The sequence below is a fragment of the Nymphaea colorata genome, chromosome 2, assembly GCF_008831285.2.
Source record: "Nymphaea colorata isolate Beijing-Zhang1983 chromosome 2, ASM883128v2, whole genome shotgun sequence".
NCBI classification, from domain to species: Eukaryota; Viridiplantae; Streptophyta; class Magnoliopsida; order Nymphaeales; family Nymphaeaceae; genus Nymphaea; species Nymphaea colorata.
In genome coordinates, this window is record NC_045139.1 from 32799333 (window position 1) to 32824329 (window position 24997).

The following is a 24997-nucleotide window of genomic DNA, read 5'->3' on the forward strand; positions in this document are numbered from 1 at the left end:
AAATTTTCATGTACTTTCCATTTTCAGCTTCTCGCTTACTTTCCACGTACATGCTGTTTTCCAAATCTCACGGCGATCCATGCTAATCGTTCCTTTCCCCGCGTCTTCCATGTATGCAATATAGAAGAACCAGAAGCAAGGGGCGAGGCCCCCCAGTGAAACTCAAAGTATTATCTTTTTGAGGTTGTGTGAAGGAACAACTTTCCACCCATTTCTTGTAAATAATTATCCGTGAGCTTCCTAAATTTTTGGGCACTCCACATTTATTTTGCCAATCAATGTGGGAAGCAACAGGGCTCGATGTAGTAAGAAAGGTGAGCGTGGATGGTGTCCGGCGGCCTCACCAGAAATTCCAGCCTGAAAGAGAACCTGAAGGTTTTCCCAGCATGCCATGGACGGAGCTCCGGTGATTGTGAACGGCTGCAAGGTGGAGATCAACTGTCGGGAAGAAGACTTCTTTCTGAGGTCCTGTTAAAGCAAAAGAGAGGGAGAGATGGCTTTCTATAAGACCCCCTTGTATGGGAATGAGTTGTTGGTAGATTTCTGATTCTGATGAGATGGGTCAGGTGGCGGAGTCTAATACTGTACATGGCTTCACCAAAACAATTGACAGAATTAAACAAGTCTGTCAATTCAAGTAAAAAGAAATCGGTTATGTACTAATTATGTGGCTCTTAGTGGTTTTTTTTTTTCATTTGAATCTGCATGAACAAGCTAACTCAGGTTAACACTATTCACTCTCCTTTTTCCTTCGGCGTGGGAATCATCTTCTTTATCAAGATCCATTTATCAGCCAGGACACAAAGTGAACAAACATTTTGGTAGGGAGATCAGCTTGATAACCTTGAATGGCATCGTCTTCTTGTTTCTCTGATGTCCTCGTAGCTCTTCTCGTTTAACCATTTTGATGATGCGCAACATATATTCCACGATCCAATCCCATACCTCAAGCACATTGTTTGTTTGCTAGCCCCATCTGCAAGCCAGTTATAGTCCATCATTTGATATCTTCTTATATTTACAGTACTAAGCTTGATGCTTCTTTTTTACTTAAATTATTCAGTGACCTTGCTTGCTAAAATATTATCAAAACCAATAGTTTCTGAAAAGTCGTGTAAGATAGAGAATTCGCTCTCCCAAGAAGCATGTCTTCTAGTTCCAGTTCATCTAATCGTGATTTACCTGTAACACGTACCCCTTTGCTCTTATAACCATGTAGCCAAAAGATGGTAACTGGTAGTAGCCATGGCAACTGAGATCAGCCATTGTTGATCCATCCTAGACTTCGTAAGCACATTCCTGTCTCCATCCTCATCTCCATCTCTATACCACTTTCCAAACAGACAGGTAAGCATATGCAGGATGCTCAATTCCTGCTTTATAACGGCTTTTTAGTGTTGTGAGAGGAGAGAAACAAAGTGTGTGCATGAACACAAAAGCTTTGCTTTGCTCTAAATATAAGAAAAAGGTAGTTGCATTAATAAATGGGAGATTTATATTCATATCGTTGTGTGTAATATGCAAAGAACATAGTGATATGTGCATATAGAAAACATACAACTTGGCGCAGATCAGGAAAGGCGAAAAAATTCTTGTAGTGGCATTCAAGATATGTGCATATAGAAAACATAAAACTTGGTGTTATGAAGGATTAATAGCTATTCCAGGACCATGTAGATGTACAAATTGCAGCACTTCCCAGCATACCAAAAGTACCTGGTTGAAAAGATAATTCATGGGTAGTCCGACGACTGCCACACCTTGGTTGCATTCCGCCAGGTCTGAACCACAAATGCAGCTTCCAAAAAATATGCTGAGCAAGTCGATCATTTATGAACATAGGGGGAAAAAATAATTAGTCTATTTGCTATCCGAATCCAGTGTAAGATAGCCTAGAAAATATCGCTTTATGGTAGCCTAGATAATAATATCCTTAAACCTCAAAGTTGACACATCCAAAAGCAATGACAAAACATAAACAAATTTAAATAAATTGAACAGGGGCAGTAGAAACTGCAGTTCATTGAAGAGTCTCATTACAAAACTGTTTTGGCAGTAGACCATCAACTGTTTCTGCGGATACAAAACTGCCAACAACAAATAGGAAAAAAGTCTCATCACAAAACTGCCAAACAACAAATGGAAGAAAAATCTCATTACACGGAGGGAACTGAATTAATTTTATTAAGATAAGCAAGCGTAAAATAAGACCTATAATCTACTTATTAGGCAATCTGGAATGGCATTATTCTTTCCCCACCAGATGTGAATCCAGCTTCACCAAAGCAGGACAATAGGACGACCTTCTAAATTGTGATGTCTGGGGCTACCCATTCACATAAGAGGAAGACCATGTCATAAAATGAACTATGTAGTTTCAGCCACAAGGGCTAGCCTAGCAATGTCCAATGCAGCCTCCACAGATGGTGCACTCTGAAGCTTTGATTTGCTGACAATTGGCTGCCTTCTAGCTAACCCAGGAAGGAGCTCAAACTCCTGAAACAAAGCATCAAAAGTTAGGCCACGTAACATCAAACAGGAGAAGACCATTCTGATCAATCGTTTATTCATCTTTGCCTGTGCGACTGTTGGTCACACTATTGGGCATTGCTGATTAGATTGGGGCGCATGTGTGTGCATGCATATGGAAAATAAGTGAAATCAATCTGGACTAAAGGTTGGTACATTTTCCCGGCAAAAGGTTGTTGTGTCTGGTCTGCATGGATACCTACTATTGGGCATTGCTGGTTAGATTGGGGTGCGTGTGTGTGTGCGCTGGTGGGGGGTGGGGGAATCAGTGAAACCAATCTGGACTACAAAGGTTGGCATGTTTGCCCAGCAAAAGGTTGGTGTGTTTGCCCAGCTAAAGATTGGTATGTCATAAGTCAGCCATTTACATGCTTTGATTTTCAACATTGAGGAAAACAATTTATCAGATGTCATAAAAGATGATGAGGTGAGAATACACTTCCCAGAAATGCTTCAAATCCAGTGGCCTGTGGCAATCCAATACCTACAGGGATGCACATGGAAAAATGGGCAAGTTCACGAAATAAGATTATGCTTTCTTAAAACTAAAAAGTGATTCCTTGAGAAATAAGTTGACAAGTTTAAACTGAGTTTTCTTATATCAAGTTTGCACAATTGATTGATGTTCTGTTCCTTCTCATTCTTATTTTAAATACGTTAAATTGCTTTGAATAAAATAAATCAAGAATCTTAGTGCTTTTTTGATGTGCAGGTTATCCACCAAAGTGAAAACCAGTGGTTGTCCTCATCCATTTACGTCTTATCCCTTCTGGTGGCAAAAAACTGACTGACGAGCAAATGCGAAGGTATCCAACTACCTTGATGGAGAGAACAAAGAATACGGATTACTGGATTCACCTTAAATGAAGGACAAAATGATAACAACAAATTAGCATAGTAAATTATTGATTGTCTAACAAACATGGACATTAAATGAAACGAGTGGCTTTGGCATAGCCATCATAAAGCTAATAAGATATAAAGCTATTACTGGCAATGACAAAGGAAAATTGATCATGAAATTATGATTTCTGATCAAGAAGTCTAAGCAATGTGAACATTGTGATTTCTTGGCCTCACATGGTCACAAAAAAAAAATTCAAAATTGTGATTTCTGATCAAGCTGTCTATGTAATTTGAAAATTTAAATTGGAAAATGAGAGAGAATATATCTAGTTCACATAATCACATAATGAAGTTAAATACCTGTGGACTTCCACTCTCAAGGAAAATTCCCTTTAATCTTCCTGTGGTAGATTAACCAAATAAAATATATCTTAAAAGAATGTTCTGTTGAAACATAAATATCAAAGAACATGGAAACTAAAGTCTACACACCCGATTCAAGCCAGAAACAGGCCATCTTCGGATCAAAGTTTCCAATTTCAACTGTTTCACCAACTAAGTACAAAGAACAGGAGACGAGTGAGAATCAACCAAGATAATATAAGGTATCAATCTGCAAAAGAATGCAGCAACATAAGAAAGATGGATACCATTATCTCCAAAAAACTGCCACCAGACTTTTCTGGTGCTCCCCTCATGCTCAAAAACTCTTGAGTAGAAGTATGGCAAGTAATCATATCTGTAAATTGTATAATTTCCGTTGTTGGAAAATATATTATGCAGAGCTACCTCAATTGACCAGCTCAAGAACACCAAATGAAGTTATTCTAGACTTACGAATCATTATGTATGCCCAGTAGTGCTTTAACGCAATGAGCAGCAGATTTACGAGCATGATCTACATGCTCAACTCGTGCAATACGATCATAAATCTGTTGAACAAAAACTAAAAATTTGCTTTGGTGATTTCACTTGAAAGCAAGAAACATCGAAGTGGATGCTTACCTTCAAAGGAAATGCTGCTACATCACCAATAGCTAAAATACCAGGTAAGCTTGTTCTGAAAAGACTATCAACCTGATGAAATTAACCTCTGGATGAATCAAGAGACCAAAAGATTTTCAAAATGTTCCTAAACTTATGAATTGCAGATATTAATTTAATATCAATAAAAATTTCAACCTTAAACATAACGGTCCATGTCACCTTTTCCTCATTTTCCCATCTCTAAACAGATAGTTTTGGACAGTAAGGGAAATTGTGTAAAACCACAACAGGAAAATACAATTGACACTGCCACAGAGCTACTGTTCATATTTGTATCAGATTTGATGAAGTAAGTAATCTAAAGAGATATATCAGAATGATGATAAAGTTACCCATTATACCATCTACAACAGATGTAGAGAACCAGACAATTATATTATATAAAACCAACATGAATATTAGAGGAACTTGGATACATGAAAAATCAATGCATGTAATCATTAGCAAAAAAACACTCTCTCTAAATAAAAGACATGGAGAAGTGCACCATCAAACATCTTTTTCATTAATAATAATGAGACAGATGGGTGCTGGACGACAATCATACCAACCATTTGGAGAAAAAAACGTTAGATGCAAGAGGCGGGACATGAAGTAGGAACCAAACTGAAATTTGTCCTCAATGACAATTAATCAGCTCATACAAACAAATTAATAGCCAATGACATTATGCCTTGCACTCCCATGAATGATGCACACAATAACAAGCTTTGCCATCATTGTCACAGGTATCAGCATTATTCTCGAAACTATAAGCTTAACTCCAACTTGCTAGAATAAAATTAAAGGGGAAATACATTATTTTCCACAATTATTTTATCTTTCAGTTACTACTTTTAGTTTTCTATCCTCAGAATTTTCTCTATAGGTTTTAGCTATTGCTTTCGTTAATTTTACTGTATTTTTTATATGTAGATAAATTCGGCTCTTCAATCCTTCTGCAAGGTTCCCATTTGTGTTAGTCATTTATCTACCTATTCTCGACAGAATTTAAGTTTAAGGCCGTATTTCTAAACTTTGCCAAAACCTCTCACTCAGGAAACAAGAAAAACAACAATCTTCGGATTGCAGTGGAAAACTAGCTTAGATAAGTTTATCCCGTTTCTAGGTGATAGCTGCTATGGTTACACATAGTTTGTAATAACTCCAAACTAATAAAAAAAGAAAAATCAAAAGCAGAGTGTGAAAAAATATGGCTTTGTGACATTTCTTCCTGAGGTGTTCTTTAGTTACCAAGCTCTTCAGCTTAAATAAAAGCAAATTGACAAAGAATAATTGATTAAATGGTTATAACAGTCCAACATGAACGTGGTTTCATATTCTGCCTCATGGAAAAAATCACTGTTAGTAGCGTTAGATATCATGGAAAACTCAAACTCTTGGTAGCTTCAGATATCCAACTGTGGCCCCACTAACAAACTTCTATCATCAAGATGGACACAAAGTGTCTCTCAAATGAAGAACTGATCAAGGACAAGCCACTATTACTGTTATGGTAACCTAGTCCTTGCCAATAGCTTATGATTTCTTCTGACTTGCACACAGTATCATAGGCTTTCAGCTCCTTCCATTTGCATCCACTACACCACAGCACAGCCAAGCTTACTTGTTAGGGCTAGGTTTCATGGGTATAATGAGTATGATAAAGTATAAGTAGCATATAAATTCCAGAATTCTGTATTAAGCTTACCCCTACATAAGGAACACATTAAAATATGAAACTAATTATATTTGTAAGCAGTCAAAGCTTTTCTTTTTTTTTTTATAGTAACATTCTTACTAAGTTACTAACTGATGATGTAGTATGAAAGATTCTTCTGCCTACCTGTATCCCTCCAACTTTGCTGTTCAGTCCAACCACCTCAAATGGGCTGACAGCTGGCTTTGCTCCCATACCAACAACAACCTGCATTTCAGAAAGGAAGGAAAAACAGTTTAGATTCCTTCATTTTCTCAAGGTAAAACAACGTATCCAATCCATCATGAGGACAGAATAGGAAGGGGAAAGGCCGACAAATGACAATCCAACTACACCAACACAAACGATAGAAGTGCAAGACGGATGAACCGCAGATCAGACCCACAATTAGACAGCAATCATACTGAGAAGCACCTTTTTGTTTAACATGCTAACTAACAAATCCTTATAAAAGCTCATATCTATTTTAGATTACTACTACAAACACAAACATATTAAACCTGTGTTTTTACATCAAAAGTCACAAATTCTGAAACGTACAATACCATGAAATGCATAAACAGCATTCATTTATATTCAGATCATGTCTTGGAGAATTTCGAAGAAAATAGGACTACAACACTATGTCCTTTTGTTTTTAAATTGTAACATGCAAATGAAAGTATAATAAATAAGCATGTTGAAACATTAAGCAACTAAAAGTGATCTAAGACGTCAAATTTGCAATCTTGATGCAGCATATCAAGTCAAGGATAAGCATGGGTCCTTCCATCAACAGCACTTCACTCATAATAACAAAAACCTCAAGGAAAATGACATGAAAATTTGAAGACACCCTTACTTTTGCATACAAGTTACAGATTTCAATATAAACAAACCGTGTCGGCATCAATAGTTGATCCATCCTCAAGTTTCACAGACGCAACCTTCCCATCACTACCAGCCTCTAACTTGCTTATAGATTTATTCTGGACAATAGAACGAAAATTTGATTACAAAAAGTTCAATATGTACATACTCCTTGAAGGACAAAGTAAGTCTAGTGTAGAACTATTCAACATAAGTTTCACCTTCAAGAATTTAACACCGTTGGCTTGATAAAGGTCCTCATATCTGTGTGCTAGAGAAGATGTAAACAATCTTGGCATGAGATGATCCTCTGGAAACACAACCTAGGCAAAATATATGTCATTAAAGCAATTTTAAAAAAAATGCTTACCAGCGTTCAGAATGAGGGAGAAGGAAATAAAACAATTCCAGACAGAAGATTTCAGTCATAACCACCAATTGTTTATTCAGTACACAAATGACTTTTGCAGCAGTTTGGATCTATCAAAAATAACTGCCTTTGTAAAATTTAAAACAGCCATAGCTATTGTTATTAGGTTTTTATCGGCAAGATTTTCCTTGGGTATTAGGTCAGAAGTTTGTTTTCCTCAGAAAAATCTCAGGAATTCAAAAAGTTAAAGAATATACAGAAAATAATAGAAAAGTTATAAAATGACGAGTTTTTCAACTAATTTTCTTCCAAAAACATTATTGACAATTCATAATAATTATTAAAATGTTAAATAAACAAAAAAGTTTGAAATCCACTGAACATGAATTTTAAAAAGAAACTAATGAATATGTCATGATAGTTGTGCAAAAAAAAAACTGAAAGTGGTGATATTTTCAAAATATTGCAGTAAGTTGTTTTTTTTTTCTATTCCTTTTTGGTAATGTTGTTGTGATATTTTGAAAAGATCAATGATATGTCAAATAGTCAACCTCACCCAGATCTAAAGATTCTAAACTAGCATAAGAACCTTCAGCATAAGTAAGAGAAATGAATACCATGAAACATGATACCCTTAAGTGGAATCTTCATAAAATATGATAACTATTCACAAAGGAGACAAGACAGGAAATATCTTGGAGCACTAATTGGAATTATAAGATAGCCTTGCGTTATGTGAATCAAAGTACTATGATACACGGTACATGCACATGTGGATGCAGGCACAGATAGAGCTACAAAAAGGATCAATAGTCAGAGTAAAAGACTTGATTCACTTAAAGGAAAATATCTACCAAATTATTCAACTTGATTCACTTAAAGGAAAATATCTACCGAATTATTCAAGACCTACCTGTATCTCTTTCTGTTGCTACATAGAAGAACCTTTACCATTTGTGTCAAACATCTTACTTATTTTCCTTATTTGAACAGGCGCAAGACATTTTTTACTTTATATCAAGAGAAAATAGAATTTTTTATTTGATAATGTCAAGATGCTCAGTCATTTAACAAGGGAACTTGGAAAGGGAAAGTACTGCCCAGCAAAGAACAAATTTCATAAACTCGTGAAACTTACTGTCGTATCAAGTTTCCAAGCAGCAGTGGCTGCAGCCACCTCCATTCCAATATACCCACCCCCAACAACTACTACTTTTTTTGCTTTCTCCTGATGAACAAAAAGTGATGGAATAAGTGATAATGGGGCACAGCCATGGATATTCAAATAGCGACAGAAACTTTTGCATGGTTATTCTACAATAAGCAAACCAGTGGAAAACTTATTAGAAATGAAAAGGCATCCCATTGTATGTTGGGAACAAAAACCACATGCTATCAACTTATGATGCTAATATTCAGCATTATTGAATGAAAACTAAAAATCAGTGACAAACATCAAGTTTATAACTCAGACGCCCCAAAGAAACCATGAAAAACTCTAGTTCCATTAGATCTTGAGAGCAAATGAAAGACCTCAATGTACTATGGTTTTGGTACCATTGCTAACCATTGCTAACCATTACAAAGCAAAACCATGGTATGAATGATTTGGCCCAAAACTGAGCTAACTACCCAGTACAGTAGATCCCAACCCACCCAGTAGCCTTTTCACACTTCAAAAAGGCTGTAAACCGAAACCAAGTGGCCATATGGGCCATGGATATATATATCTTTGAAGATTTCTCAAAAATATCAATACCAAAGTGCTCTCACATGTTGAGCTACAGATCTGAGTGTTGCACTTGGCACTAATACCAAGTTACCAACTGTGATGGCTCAAAACTGACCCAAGCAGACAGTAAGACAGATCCCAGCCTGCCCTGTAACTGGTAAGGTTCACATTGGAATGTAGAAACAAAACAATTAATAGTATACATGGGTATAGAAACACCTGAAGATTTCTTAAAATCTTCAATATAGGACTATTCAAGTCCTTTCACTCACATGGGGTATTACACGGTAAACATGGAAGGTTACAGCTAGCCCCAATTGGTTTGCTGGAATAAATCACTGTCAAATCCCATAAATTAAGCTCCAAGAGAAGCACATTCAGTTATAAAGCCTTTTATGAACCAACACGTAGGTAAACTAACCCACCTACAAGGGATATAGGAACAATTGGATGCAGAATCCTGACGTAAAAACAAACAAATGGTTGGAAGTTGAAGCAAATGCCTATTAATCAACTATTTCACAAAAAAAAATATAATATGTTGCATGCATAAGAGGTTCCATCAATACAGGTACAAGCAAGTAGTACAAATTTTTCATAAAACTGGTGCGGAACTAGAAAGATAAGATGGGGAACAATGTTTACCAGTGACGACACAAGCGAATCAGCATCAGCAATATCACGGATATAATGAACACCAGGCAACTGTCCACCAATTTTTTCTGGCAGCCTGAAGAGGCAGAAGAATTAATTAACTAAAGACCATCTTAACTAGTAACACTAAACACTACATCCAACTAATAGGAAATGCATTTATGCCAACTATGTCCAGTAAGAGGGAGAAACAGGAGCTTGCCAAGTAGCATTTCCTATTTTCTATAATTTTGATACCAATTAACATTTGTATATGAAACAACAGAAATTCACTGGGCTTAGATAACTATGAAATAGCAACACAACCGTGAAATAGCAAACTGCATATGAACAGCAAAAAATAAAGTTAATTCTTTTAAGTGACAAAAATCTTACTGCAACATGGTAAAAAGTATCAAGTCATATAACCAATGTGAGCAGCTTGTTTAATTTCCTCCTCCGTATAGTGAATAAGTCCTTATGTTTACAGATGTCAGAGGATATCACGACCCAAAATACATAAAGGGACAAATAAACAAAAGAAGGGAGACAGTCAATGTTAACATATCGGGACTGAATCTTGTCCTGATTGGAGATCCAGGTATATCATAGTCACATACCAATCAAATATTTTTTCCCTTTTCTGAGTTCTATTTCACCAAAGCTCTCCAGAACATACTATGACAGCTTTAATGAATAAAACCATCACACTGATCCATGAAACAGATGCAAACATGTCCCATTGGGGACTAAACATTGGTTCTACAGCATGAACTTTTTGCTTCTGAAAAATAAGCTGCAAGATGATCAATACAGACCCAAAACTGATGAGAGCCCCAAACCAGTTGCAGACTGACTCGAACATCCAGCTAACTTATCTAACCTCACATGCTTATAGTTCATCCGGAATAAGGTAAGATAAGCATATACAATTACTAACACAATGACCAATACATAAAAGCAACTTGCCTTGAAGCTGAACATCCTGTAGCAATAATAAGAGATCCATATTTTAAAAGCTTTCCAGTGGATGTAACCAAAGTTTGGTTTTTGGCATCAAAATTAATCACTGGGTCTTCATATAATACCTTCACAAAATGCAGTTAACATGTCAGAGAATGTCACCAAAAAGGTCTTATCCAACAGATTAAGGAGAGTGCTTCCTCAATGATGCAATTTCACAATATCTACTGCATGGTGGGAAAAGTGATAAACAATATTTCCTGTGGACCTGTCACAACATGATACCTCAATGCCATGATCCTTGTACCACTCAGGTGTTTGTCTTTCACCACCAGAACCCACACATGTATGGAAGCCCTACATGAAGGAAAAAAAAAAGGATAGTCATTCAACCAATAAGGTAACTGTCAAAGGCATTTTCTACACTACTGTAGTACTATGTGTTCATATCCTACATATCATTGCATGGGTCATCTACTTAAAGGGTTCTAAGAAAAAATAAAGGTGTCATTTGTCCCAATGTTGTCCATATTTTTGTGGCATATATTGTAACTATGGGCAGACATGAAGTTGGTGACAATTGTCTGAGAAGTCTGAACCTGAGAACAATTGCGTCAGGCCTAAGTCAGGTGCAAGCTTTTCTCAGGCACATGAGGCCTCTGACAGTATGTGAGCACTGCTATGTGCAGTCCTATGTTGATCCTTGATTATAACAAGGATGAACTATAGATTTTCACCTTTTCAGTATTTTTATTTTTTGCTTTTATTTTTCAGTTTTCTTGATTTGCTCTACAGGTGAATATTGGTGTTGCAGATAAGTTTTTATGGCATTATGCTACTCCAAATGTTTTACCCCCAGTCTCGTATATAAGAGAAATAAACCATCGTTTGAGAAGCATTGCTTCATGCATTTGACCAGGAAAACAAAACCATTTTGTTTTGTGTTCTCTTCTCTGCTATGTGAGTCTTTTGAAATTTTACTGTAAATTTTTTGTTTGTTCTCCTGTGAGTGAAGTGAAATTGTTTTGATGTGTAAGATCAACAAACATTTCATCATAATTTTAGACTCTTAGTATCTAAACCTTGGTGCCTTCTCTTTTTCAATGGTGTCTCCTTGTAAACCACAAAGGAAATTGCCTATTTCAACTAATTATGCAGATAAAATTCTTACAGGAAGCCTTGCTGGCTTTTTATCCAAGGGAAACAGATAAGCTTTTGTCAGTGCCGGGCGCTCATATGGTGCAAATGCCTGCACAAAAATAGAAAAAACGTGATTTCTTATGTAAGTTTGAAAGTTTAACCTAACTGGAAACATGCATAATTTTTTTTTCCAGAACATGGAACAAAAAATATTAAAATTAGTTACTTAGAAATATTAAAGTAAGTTGCTTGTGATAAATCATGTCAGACAGCTGATATGGTTGATGGACAATAGCTGAGGTATAGATGGCCTCGCCAGAAAAGTTAATCTCAATATGTATGTCTACATGGTCTAAAATTATAGACTCGTTTCAACAACAAACTCTTCCATGGTGACGATGTCGCCTATTATCAGAAAGGAATTCAGCACCAGCAACAAATACAAATCAAACCATTATAGTGAATGGCAATGAACGCAAATCAGCAGGTGACGGATACAAGTACCTCCTTGGAGACAATGCACAACCTCCCATCGGCCATCCCATGCTCCACAAACGTCCGAGCGGCGTAACCTGCTGAATTGCCGCCTCCGACGATCACGAACCTAAATACAAGCCGCGATTATTCACATGCCTTGCTCAAAACAATAATCATAACAAAAAAGAGCAACAGAGCAGCGCTGCCACCGACTCACTCGCGGTTCTCATTAGCGAATGAAGCGGAAACGGAAAACCTCCTTCGAGCCGGTGGGTCAACCCCCGGAGAGGTTCCCTGCCTGGGCAACACACCGAGGAACGGGCTCTGCTGGTACCACGGCAAGACCCCGTGCTTGAACAACGCTGAATTGGCCATCCTCCTCAACCCTGAGATTACGGTAACAGAAGGACAAAGTAGCAAAAAATATGAAACAGCGGAAAATAAATATCGATGAGGCGAAGAATCGGCACTATAAAAAGAAAAGGACACCGAAGCATAGACGACAAACCTGAGATGTTCATGGCGCCGGAAGTGCTTACATAAGAGGGACGGCTTCAGTAGACAGCGAAGGGCTACAGAGAGAGCCGTTGGCCTCTAATCGTCGGTTCCCGGAGCGAAGGGTCGTCTTCCCACCCTTGCCTTCTTTCTTCCGAAGAGATGGGAACCCAACCCATGTGTACCTGTACCACCCGAGTCCTGCTGAGTTCTCAACTGCCCTGTAGATCGATCAAAATGGATCTGAATTTCGAAACTGATCGATGGAATGAAAAACAAACGGCGCACCGAATGATCAAATTAGTTGCTTTTATTTGATCTACTTTATTACTTCAATATTTGTTGGTCGTGCGTTAATCTTATAAACCGTTCTCTTTTTAAACACAAAATACTTGAAAAAACTATCAAAAAGTCATTTCCATGTATTGATTTATAAATTACTTTTAGGTTAATCCCAATTGAATTGCGACGGGTTGATTTGATTCCTTAACAACTGAAGATGTAGTGATATAACATTTTTATACAACGAGTATTTCATAATAAAGTTATGATATTGTCATAAGCATCTAACATAAAAATTGGTTAAACTCATTAAATATTTTGAAAAATGTTCCATGAATGTGCTATGAAATACATGAAATAGCAACACACTCTTACATATCCCAAACAAGACAACCGTTAAGTCTTATCTTAAAATCGAGAGGGACACTTGTACAAGTGTTCAAAAAATTTACTTTAAGTTTGAGGTAGATTCACGAAATACTCGAAGTTACTAAACAATACCATTGAAGCTTTTTATTATTCAAAGTTTTGCTTTCGAAATATATTGCATATTTGGCCAATCATTGTATTTCTTATATATATATAATATAATATAATATAATTACAAACAAGAGAGAAAATATGGTGTTTACTTTGAGGCTTTTGTTTGTGAAGAGAATATGTATTTTCGAGACTATGTACTGTGCCTGAATCGTTAAATGTAATGAGTTGGGATTTAATAATAGACCATTAGTCTTTTTAGAATGCAAGCTTGGCTTGGGAAGTTATTCATGGAATCCGGTTCATTATTGCTGCTGTGATCACGTCTCATGAAAGTCATGGGCCTTCTGCGTATCTATTTTGATGTGCAAACATGGTTATATATAAAGTTTTTTTAAGGGAAACGTAAATTTACATTATTATATGAATGTCATCCAATCAATTTAACGTTGTCTCAAAACTAGGGCGTAAACGTAACGCTAACGAGGAGCACGCGGACTCCTCGCGAGGCTGCCGTCATCTGAAATGTCGCCGCCGGGGAAATATTTCAACGATCAGAAGAATTTCCCGCTTCTAATTGCCTCCAATATGGTTTTGAATCACGAGCCATAAGGTCGGAAACTTCCCAAAATCAAATCTATTTCTTCCTCCGCCCGCCTCCTCTCTCTCTCTCTCTATCTCACTCGATCGCCTGGTCGATGGAACTCGATCATTCGAAGGCGAGCAACGGATTCGCCAAGTCAATCTGCACCATCTGCTTTCAGGAACTCAACCCCATTATCGAAGATATTCAATCCATTTCCATTTGCGGTCATGTCTTCCACGAGTTCTGGTATATTGTCTACTCTCATTTTTTTTTTTCTATATTTCTACCCATCAAAGATTTATGATGCGTTTGTTTGTTCATCTAAAAGCTTGCAGCAATTACTCGAGTCTTTGCCGGAGGCGAAGAAGAAACCCTGCCCAATGTGCAACCAGAAATTCTCGCTGAAGCATATCTCCCGCCTTTACTTGCAGTGGGTCGACGACCCGCTGAAAGCGTCTGCGATAACGAAATCTCCCCTGTGTGGTTCAATCAGGGACAGCGCTCGGGTATGCTTCCGCTCGTTCTTGATACCCTCTTCGTGAAATCATACTGAGTGCCTCTTTTTTTTTTAATCTCTGTTCCTGATTCAAGTTGTCACGAGGGGAGTTGGTGACGCTAGAGGAGAAGCTTTCCTTTGTGGATCAGGCATTAGAGCAGCAACAGCAGCATCTTAGGGAGTTGAAGGAGGAGGTACTCCTATTTTCCTTTCATATAACGCGAACTATTGCTTCTGAATGAATGATTGAATGTTCAAAAAACATTTCATCGTCTAGAATTGTTTGCATAATCCATTCACATGAAGAGTTTCTGAAACCACTTGCTGTTCTGTAGTTATCCCTTGCCAAAGATTTGGCAGGAAGAGAAGTGGCACTTAAGATGGAGGCTGTAACGGAGAATTCTATATTTCAGCAGATGCTCAATGAAAAGATGGAGGTGATTGGTCATTCATGTATTTTGTATAGTTGTAAAAGATGATATTGCTTGGTTCTTTTGCAATCCCAGTTGCAAGTTGCTGCAACTAGGAGTTAGGACCTAACTGTTGTTCGTTATACGTAGCAGGAACTAGAACAGTCGAAGGCAGAGCGTTCCAAACTGCAAAAGAGCATTTTGGCACTAGAAAAAGAGCTTGCGGCAAACAAATTGTATGGGCATTTCTGTTTTGTGGAGTAGAAACCGTCCAATGCACATGTAGTTTATTTACACAGTTGCTTCATGTCTTCCTTGCAAACACAGGGTATCGAATTTGATTATAGATGAAGAAGAGATTTCGAGGTTAGCATATGCTAACCATGAAGGGTATAGCAAATGTTTTGTAGATTCGCTGAGGAAGTCTTTGATCCTCCGCAATAGGTAAAAATCTGGGTCGTTTCTGCTTTTCAAATTTTAGCTTTTTGGGTTCCTAAGTCACACGGGTACGTGTGGTCTGTCCATGTACCCGTGTCGGTACTAGGGTATGGCTGTATTTTAAAAGTTAAAACTTAAAACATAAAAATTAAATATTCAAACTTAATTTGTTCTTTAATTATGATTTTTCCCTTCTGTTGTGTTTCCTTTCCACCAAGTCTATATTTTCCTATCATTTTTCTTTAATTTTGACAACTTTTGTGGATTATTATATACACAATATGTATACAACTTTGAGAATTTGTGGAATTTTCAAATTTTAGCTTTTTACAGTCATTTGTTTTTCCTAGAATGATTTCTATATTTGATGCCATGACGCTATGTGCTATCTGTGATGCTCTTAGCTTGATGGATGCATATTGAAACTGCAATTGCGGCATGTTGTTTGGATGACCTTTGGTTGCGATCATCGAACAATCCGTAGAACGATAATGTTTTTATATTCAGCACTGGAAAATGAATTTAGATCAAAGCTTTATTCCTTTGCTTTTTCTCATTTAGCTGTAGAACTGAAATGTAAGTCAAAGCTTTTATACTTGTTCAACTTTGGATCCTGATATCCCTGTGACAGAGCATTTTATAACAGGGAGGGAAGATGCATTGACTAAACCAAGGACCTTGGAATTAAATGAGTCACGTGTGTTATCATTAACCAATATTTGATTAACATATGCTACAGATATAGGAATAATAAGGTCTAACTAAAGATTGGAGAAGCTATCTTTTAGAAGTGTTAGGTGGAACCTAATTGATTAGTACAAAGATAAGAGAACAGATCTAGTAACTTGCAATACTAAATGCTATATGTGTATGCACACACACACACACACACACACACACACATATATATATATATATATATATATATATATATATATGTATATATACACACACACACACACACTGACACACATGTAGAGTAAAAAAAAATAAGGCACGATCTAGATGGTTGACGAAACTATGCTTAGGTGGGACTTGGAACACAAGCGGTTCCCCCTCCAACATAAACGTATAAACTGCAATACTATTTGTAAAAGACAGTAACAAAATTAAAAACATCCTTCAATAAAAATTCCATAGTGATAAACTTATAACTTATAAGTTATAACAATAAAAAAATCAACGTGCATGATACTACAACTGTACAAACACGTTAAACATTTCATAACACGATAATAAGCATAATTAAAAGTCCAGAAAATCAAATTTGATGAATAATTTTAAAAATGTACAAGTTATACAACATGAGAAAACTATCAAGTAAATATCAGTGATTTTCTATGTTATAAAGCACATAAAATTTTTCCATTTCCTACATACCAATGCCCAAGCCTCTAATTTTCACTTCTAAGACTAAAATATTAAACATAATCTAAATACTCATCTAACTAGAAAAAGAGGAAACATAAATCTGCAATATAAGATTGTCTTATATTATAAAAATATTAAGAACATAATATAGATACATGTAAAGCAGCGTTAAAGACCTAATGACACTCAAATATTCAAACCATAATAGTGCATCAATTTTAATTGTAACTATAACTTCATGCACACACATACGGACACATGCTAATTTTAATGCAAAATCCTATGTAATAATAAAAAAATGAAAGAAACCTGCTGCATAAAAATAGAAGAACAGAAAGAAGAAATTATGTTTCAAAAAACAAAAATATAAGAATAAAGAAAAAGGCTGTCAAAGAAAAAATCCTAGGCTATTGAGTGCTTAGGCTTTTTAGGTATTTCCAAGTAGCAGATTGATGAAGAACAACTGGCCTAGGCAAGCCTCTGACAACATCGTGTTGGAAAGGCAAAATTGAGAACTTTAGGCTTCAGACTTCAGCATGGCACCTTGTTGTAGATACACATCTTAAATGTTGCAATAAATGTTGCATGTAACATAGAGCATTTTGCTGTTTAATTTATGTAACATAACTATGAAAAATAAAAACAATGTAACACACCCTTGAGACTAACTACATCACATTGGGTGACTTAGGTACCTCCTCTGTATCATGATTCTTGAGTTACTGCATGGTTGAGAGTATGACTTCCAAGTGAGTGAGAGGATTACTGGACACTGCCTAAAAAAAGCTAGAAGTCCCCCAAATCCCCTACCTTTGGGGTCATGAGCTGTGTTGCTACTAGGATGGTTGCAGTGCATCATTCAACTTAGGTACTATACTTCACCACTTAAGAGGCAAAAGCATAGAGCATACAGGAATTGAACTAGAGACATGCCTCTTCATGCACCTATTTTATAAGCTTTTTCTTCTTCCCTTGCCATTGCCTTGATTTGTTTTTTTTTATTTATTATTATATTTCTTTCTTCTCCATATGGTGTGCATGTGTGTCTGCATATGTATATACAAAATACTATCATATATTAGAGTCATCTACTGCTGTTTCTATTATATATTTTATACATGTACATGTATATAACTGTATATGATACAATTGTGTATAGATACAATATAAACTATAAAGTACTTTTCGTGGAGTGTTTTTTAACAAGCAATATTATTTTTCATGTTTTAATTGAATATGCTTCTTTTAGTTTATTATAAATTGACTGGTGGATTGTAACATTTGGTGTTCTCAGTTATTAGTTTGCATCATTTTGTTTTTACCGCCTAAAATGCTTAGGCATGCCTAGGCTCCACATAGTACTTTTAACAATGTAGGCACTGAGGGTAACTGAAATGATCATTTTTTTCTAATAAAATGATACATGTTGTAGGTAGTATATGCTTGTTAATTTCATATGCTTATGCAATTCGAGTTTTTTCCTAGAGAGATTTTCTACTACTTATGCTAATTCTTCTTATTATGGTGTAGACTTTTTTATTTGTGATATTGAATAAACTTGTGACTTCTTATGTTGCATTATGTATCTAATCATGGGTCTATCAGTTTTCAATGAATTAGTGGTCCGTTTATTCTGAGTTGCTTATTATTTGTGAAGTGGACACGTTCAGGAAGTTTGTGCGTAATACTTTCTAGATTCTCAATTGGGCCCTTTCATGCAATTGCGATTTTGTTTTATTCTTTCCTTCACTCAAACTAGTTTGGAGGGAATACTTGGATCTTAATCTATTGCGAGCAGTGATTAAACCTGTAGAGTCAGCTTCTTGGCCTTGGGTTTGTACACTTTGGGAAGATATCAAGTCCACGATCTTATATCAAGATTTGAATGTTATAAATGAGAGGTGTGACTATTTGACTTGGCAATGGGGACAACTAATCCAAAGTACTAGGACATTTACTGCCCTTAATTTAGTCAATGGATAGGATGGAGTTTGCATCAGTTAGGCTCACTGGATTTTTTGGAGCATATGGGATGTTTGATGGGTCCTATATATAACCAGTAGTGGCCGGAACTACTGGCTATTATAACACTAGGTAGCCAATGGTATGTGATGAATTGGACTCTGAACTGATAAATAATAAAATTAAGCATTCTGAGTTAAAATTATTAAAAAAACACTAAGTTGTTTGTACTATTGCAATTTCTCTGTATGAGCACATTATTAAAAAAAATTATTTTGCAACATATAACATGTATAGTTGAAAATGAAACTATGATGTTCTCAATCAGAGTGGTGGAGAATAACTGCCAGTGTGAAAATCTAATGGCTGTTTTTCTGAAAAGTTACTTTTTTTTCCTTGTTGAACTAAACAACTTGCATCATGATCCATAACAATGATCACACTTCTAATTATGTTATGCTAATTGTGGTATAAGGAGCATATTTGTTTAGCCATACATAGGCATACAAAAGTTAGTTTCCGTTAAGTCTTATTGCCAAGACGGACACATGCTGACCCTTAATTTTCAAAAACCGTAGTTACCCTGTAATGATGCATTTTCCATTTATTTTGTATTGATGTCTGCAGGAGTTACAAAGAGCTGATGGCCCAATGTGACCTTTTGGCAAGAGAAGAGCAAAATTCTCAAAAAAAGCTTGCCAAGGCCGTGCAAAAGAAAGAAAAACTGAAGGTGAAAGATATCCTCAATCACCTGAAACTATTTATGCTTCTAACTTCATCTCCCTTAAATGATTAGATTTTCATGTTCTATGAATATATACCAGGAAAAATTGAAAGAACTAAAGAGCGCTCTTGGAGAGAAGGACAATGAAATCTTGAGGAAGAAAGAAAAACTGAAGGTGAAACATCTCCTTGATCACTTAATAACTGCTTATGCTTCTAATTTTCTCCCCTTTAGGTAACAAGAATTTCATGTTTTGTGAAATATACCAGAAAAAATCGAAAAAACTAAAGAGAGCTCTTGAAGAGAAGGATAAGGAAATCTTGAGGAGCTCAAAAATATGCAAGAGAGTTCACATGGAAGAGGCTCATGAAAATAGTAATAAGCTTGATTGTATGGAGAACTCCAGGTCAAGAGTGAAAAAGGAATCTGCTATTGGTACCTCAGAATCATGTTGTACTGATCTTTTGTCCAAGCATGCCTCTGTTGCCAGAGTGATTACTGGTCTTCCTGAAAGACAAAGTGCTTCAAATCTGAAAACATCTAGAACAGAGGTAATATATGTTGACATGCAAGGCCAGACTTATTTTGAAGCTGACATGGGCAGATCAACTAATTCAGAAAAGGGGACATGGGAGCAACATTCAGAGAAGCCTGCAGACTTAGTGGCAGATGAACAAGCTACTCCTCACATGAACATAGAGAAGATTGAGGAAAGAAAACCAATTGTTGAACAAGCTACTCCTCACATGAACATTGAGAAGATTGAGGAAAGAAAACCAATTTTTAAAGGATTATTGGGTCCGTGTCCTCAAGATAATGCAGGACATGGTAAGTCACAAGCACCGAGCTTATTGATTACCATTGATGATGATGTCATTCTTCCTGATCAGGCCTGGAAACGCAACATCTCATTGTAATTGCGCTGCCAGCCTAATCACCTCTTTAGTACCAAAATTTTGTCCATTTTTTAGCAACCCTAGTGAAGCTGCCTATTCAAGGGGATGGGTATTAATGTGCAAGTTCTGACATTATGAGTTTAATGAATCAAAAGATTTTTGTCATATATTTTGTTTTGAGTTTCATGAAAATTCAGTACTGTGTTACCAAAGAATTGGTTTTTTGGTATATATTTGTTTGTTAATAAAGGTGGGGGCCACTCCTAGCAACTCTCAATTTTTTTCCTTAAGACTTAGCAGTTGAAATTCTTCATGGTGTTTTTTTAACTAATGATGCTCGTATGAACGCAGAAAGGTAGGGATTGTTGTAAACAGGCACAGCGGAGCAACGTAGGCTTCATTTTTCAGATGTTCTGTTTGTTTGGCATTCAAACCTGGAGAGTGAAGTCACTTTCACAAATTTGGCCATAGCGGCACTTTCTTCCTTCAGTTGGAACTTGAAAATTCCTTTTCAAAATTAAAGGACTGGTAACCAACTGGATACACAGAGTTATCTGAGCATTGCCACAAAGGTGTTGTCCGGATGCAAGTGAAAATGGCCTTGGATAAGTTTAAACTATATATCTTATATCTGCATTTTGAGGGTGAAAATAGTCCCTGCCTTTTGAAGGGGACTAGCTTTCCTTTAGGAGATAAAAGTACATGTTTTAGGGATGAAAATTGCAGCTTACATTTGGTTTGAGGGTAGAGGACGTGCACCTGGAAGGAGTTTTCTCCACCATTCGAACTCTTTTCGGGAGAAATGGATCTGATGCAAAGTGGGAGGCAAACCCCTCAGTTATAAAGTTCCAGAACACCAAATCCTAAACCATTCCTCCCAGGCATTGCAACAAATAATTGTCCTCACCCATGCTCCTGTATTTGAAGCATGCACTGATGATGGTAATCCATAAAGGGACACTTTTCTCAGGTACTCTTTGGACTTACATTTTATTAAATTATTATATTTTGTTGTAGCTGTCCTGTTTCTGGTGTCTTTTTTGTTTAATGAGTGATTGGAGGATGTTAGCAATGTTGTGGTGGATGAAAGCACTTTCCCATTGATAAAACCACTGGTTTTCATCTCACAATCATAAATGTTCTCTCGTGATATGCATCAAATGTTTGAAGTTGCATTAAATGTTATCCATATGAAAAGTGATGATCATATGCAATATATTTGAGTATCAATCTATTTGTCATTCAAAAGAGGCTGTGGAACACAAACAGCTACACGTGCTTAATGAAAACAGCTGTATTTAGCAGTGATATGTTGGCAATGCCAACTCAAAAATTAAGGCCTTCTGGAGCAACAGAATGCATGCTAGCCTGATAAAATGGATAGGTAAGAGTCCAATATGGATCGCTTTCTATATAATGCTGGAATTATGCTGGTTACCAACAAACAGCTACGCGTGCTTAAAAAACAGCTGTATTTAGCAGTGATATGTTGGCAATGCCAACTCAAAATGACCTTTTGGAGCAACAGGATGCATGCTAGCCTGATAAAATGGATAGGTAAGAGACCAATATGGAACACTTTCTATATAATGCTGGAATTATGCTGGTTACCGGCAAGCATTTTGTTGATGTTATGATGAAAAATCTGGCACAAAAGCTTTCTGGAAAGACACTTGGAAATTCATTCTGTTAACTATATTTATAGGTGTTCATCATTTACCTAGTGATGTTCATGGATCTATAGTGAGCAGGTTAGTTGAGACAAGAAAATCTACTGGCATTGAGCAGTTAACTGTGGTTGAAGCAGGTGAAAGAGAGGAGTAGAGCAAGTCACTGGTGACTTTTCTTTCACTTTGCAGTATCGGAAGTCAAATTTCATTCCCATGATGCCATCTTGTTATTTTGGTCCCTCATTACCCACAGATTCTTTATATCCTACATTGGCTATTCTAGTTGAAAACTCTCTTGCAAGTAGGCATATTCAGTATTTTTATCGCTGTAACCGTGGGCAGTAGTTTTGTGGCAGAACGCATCTTCAATAGTGGTTCACTTTTTTGGCTCTTGCAGGCTTCCAGGGAGCGGTCTCTTTGAAAGCCTTCTGTAGAGGTGGCAAATGAAGTAGACCGAAATGCATGGTTTCATGGAGGCCTAGAGATTGAGGAGGCCGTCACAAACCAGAGGACTGACTGTTTCCTCATGGGCTGTTGAGGTATCTTCTTGGAAATGACCTTGACTTGTCCAGTCTTCAGAATCCATGGGATTGATCCGGTGGGCTTAGCCACCACTGCAGGTGATCATTGTCATCCCTCACTGAAGACTGGCGTAAGCAACAACTCGTTGCTAAGATATACCCTATAAGAAAAACTTCAGTCAGGGTTTGACGGTTTCTCTCCATACATGTAGCTCCTACAACATGCAGCAGTAGGAAATAGGGGCACTATTTCCATTGACTTCAATCTTATTAGCTTAGATAATCGAAAAGGCTGCCGATTCAAACTTGTTGTTCTAATCTTTTTTAGAATTGAAGTTGATAGCTTAAAAGTCTACTTGTCAGATATGTTTTTGAGGGTTGTTTACATGTCAGCTTGTGAGCAAGTTGATCATATTAACTGGAACAGCTTGTATTGGTGCTCTTACATATATCAAAGTCCTATTTATTCAAGTTTCTACGACTAGTCATGAAAACACCGTGTGGTTGGGCTGGTTTAGCAACTCCCATTATGGGATGGATCAACCACGTGTGGGTAACCTGCTTCTAATTTGGACTATAACAACCAGCAGCCGTGAATTCTTGACCAGTTTACACCCCTAACATTAGGCATAAAATAGATAAATATATAATTTTCTTTGGATTGCTATATGATTCTAAGTCGAGTTATGTAATCACTGAACAAGATTATATGGAAACTGTATTTAATATAAGTGATTGTAAAGTGACTTTAAGATGAATAGTTCAAATCAGGCTATGTGGAAACTGAATCACATTATTCGAAAGCTAATCAACTAGATCAATTTAAAATTCAGAATCTATTGTCGTTGTGTCTTGAATATTGCATTGTTGCTTACAAGAAATCACCTATTCATCTAAATCTCATAGTTTAACAGAACTCTTTCAAAAGCAGCTCAAGTTTGCTTGTAATTGAAATCCAACGTTTGGAAAGTAAGTTAAAATGTAGGTACTCAGGATATGAATATGAGATTTAGTGTTTTAGGTTGTACCAACTTAAGTCGAAATCTTTTACATGCCCAGTTAAATTATGCGAAGTCAAAATAGTTTACATCCATAAATAAATTTAGATATGGGCCTTAAAGTTGGTCATCTTTGTAATTCAGGCTGAGCAAGGTTTTGGCTTACAATATGTTGCAAACTGGCCAATTCAAATGCTTTGATATTTGGATTTGGACAATATTGTATTGGGTAATTGATAATTTTCTTATTCAAGGCATTGTTCTTGGCTCTTAGGTTGTGTTTGTTTCATTGTGGATTTGAGATCAACGGTGATCTGATCCAAGGATTTAAGGTCACCCTTCACCCCCCCTTCTTAATCCGACCTTAAATCCATGGTTTTTAACATGTAGCACAGATTTAAAATCCATGCTATTGAGATATTCAGTTTGTTTAATTTGTGGATATTCCAAAACATCTTTTTATGCAGATTCAGATTTAAGATCCAAAGTTATCAAATGCAAAGTTAGTGTTTGGCTTGTCACAACTAACTCTTTGAAGGCGTCTGATTTCCTGTTCCTGCAGCAAGAGGGGATGCATTTTCTGGATCTTTTATAAATGTTTTGGGTAGAGAGGTGTAAAGAGTTTACTCTTAATTATACGTCTGACCTAAAACATTTCATTTTGATCAGTCTATTAAAAATAAAACCCAAATACAGTTGGTATCAATTATCATACTCCAATTTGATAAGTCAAGATTGAAAATAAATTCCAAATAAACTTTGTATCCAACTTTGTTTCGAGAAGCCAGATTTCAGTTCGTAGTCTTACGTTGAGGCTTGTTCATTGTTCTAAAAGTGTGTATTTTGAATATAAGATTCAAAGGTATCTAAAATCTTTGGGAGTTTTTTATTCCTGTAGATTTTAAATTCATGGATCTGATGTGTCATACTTTACTTATGCGGCACAAGAATTTACACTAAAATCTATTAGTCCATCAAACTAGCTATCTTAGATCAGAAATAAAATCCATGCCTTGAGATCCTCATGTTACTTTTTCTATGAGAAAAAAAGTTCAGAAAAAGAGGAGAGGGCTTGATGTTAGATCAATTGGTTCCAAATATCTTAAAACAAAGTAGATCAAGGGCAATTCAAACACCTTCTCGTATTCCAAGTTTTAACTTGATTGATTTCTAGAAAAGCTTTGAAATTTAGAGTTTAGTTGAATCATGGGTTTGATGTTTAGAAGACACTTTGGGTGTTAGTAGGATGTTAATATATATTGGATATCCAATCGAACAGTTATGAAAAAATTAGATATAAAAAAATTTAATATTTGATTAAGAAATAAGATCAGATTCAGATTTAAGAAATGACATTTGGATGCTGATTTGAATATACATAAA

The 24997-nt window shown here is 36.4% G+C and overlaps 2 protein-coding genes across 6 annotated transcripts; one reads left to right on the top strand and one right to left on the bottom strand.

The window, feature by feature from the left end:
• Positions 1 to 1970: 1970 nt before the first annotated feature.
• On the bottom strand, positions 1971 to 13065 carry LOC116248101 (monodehydroascorbate reductase, chloroplastic/mitochondrial). Its single transcript, XM_031620705.2, has 17 exons — positions 12794 to 13065; positions 12503 to 12671; positions 12313 to 12412; positions 11840 to 11917; positions 10954 to 11025; positions 10675 to 10793; positions 9718 to 9802; positions 8479 to 8568; positions 7192 to 7293; positions 7000 to 7089; positions 6248 to 6328; positions 4381 to 4452; positions 4213 to 4307; positions 4026 to 4114; positions 3868 to 3930; positions 3736 to 3776; positions 1971 to 2496 (listed from the first exon to the last, which is right to left on the bottom strand). The coding sequence occupies exons 1-17, from the start codon at positions 12804 to 12806 to the stop codon at positions 2368 to 2370; spliced, it is 1488 nt and encodes a 495-aa protein (XP_031476565.1). The 5' UTR covers positions 12807 to 13065; the 3' UTR covers positions 1971 to 2367.
• Positions 13066 to 13984: 919 nt separating this feature from the next.
• Positions 13985 to 23090, top strand: LOC116248352 (uncharacterized). Of its 5 annotated transcripts, XR_004171011.2 has the most exons (11): positions 13985 to 14374; positions 14457 to 14634; positions 14720 to 14818; positions 14960 to 15061; positions 15188 to 15270; positions 15362 to 15478; positions 19433 to 19535; positions 19630 to 19704; positions 19799 to 20357; positions 20777 to 22634; positions 22716 to 23090. XR_004171011.2 is itself a non-coding variant. In XM_031621095.2 (10 exons), the coding sequence occupies exons 1-10, from the start codon at positions 14241 to 14243 to the stop codon at positions 20782 to 20784; spliced, it is 1458 nt and encodes a 485-aa protein (XP_031476955.1). In that variant the 5' UTR covers positions 13985 to 14240; the 3' UTR covers positions 20785 to 23090. The 5 variants fall into 5 exon arrangements, 4 of the variants coding, with proteins under 4 accessions (XP_031476955.1, XP_031476954.1, XP_031476956.1 ...); XM_031621095.2 differs by having other exon boundaries at positions 20777 to 23090; XM_031621093.2 differs by lacking the exons at positions 20777 to 22634; positions 22716 to 23090 and having other exon boundaries at positions 13986 to 14374; positions 19799 to 20590.
• Positions 23091 to 24997: the final 1907 nt, after the last annotated feature.

What these genes read in the sequence shown, in the direction of transcription:
- LOC116248101 (XM_031620705.2), bottom strand. An exon ending in TGTGCATTGTCTCCAAGGAG is followed by an intron (nt 11,918 to 12,312) that starts GTACTTGTATCC and finishes ATTTTTGTGCAG; the next exon opens with GCATTTGCACCATATGAGCG. An exon ending in GCAGTTTTTTGGAGATAATG is followed by an intron (nt 3,931 to 4,025) that starts GTATCCATCTTT and finishes CTTTGTACTTAG; the next exon opens with TTGGTGAAACAGTTGAAATT.
- LOC116248352 (XM_031621093.2), top strand. Translation starts at nt 14,241, where the DNA reads ATGGAACTCGATCATTCGAAGGCGAGCAACGGATTCGCCAAGTCAATC. An exon ending in GAGCTTGCGGCAAACAAATT is followed by an intron (nt 15,271 to 15,361) that starts GTATGGGCATTT and finishes TTGCAAACACAG; the next exon opens with GGTATCGAATTTGATTATAG. An exon ending in AAAAGAAAGAAAAACTGAAG is followed by an intron (nt 19,536 to 19,629) that starts GTGAAAGATATC and finishes AATATATACCAG; the next exon opens with GAAAAATTGAAAGAACTAAA.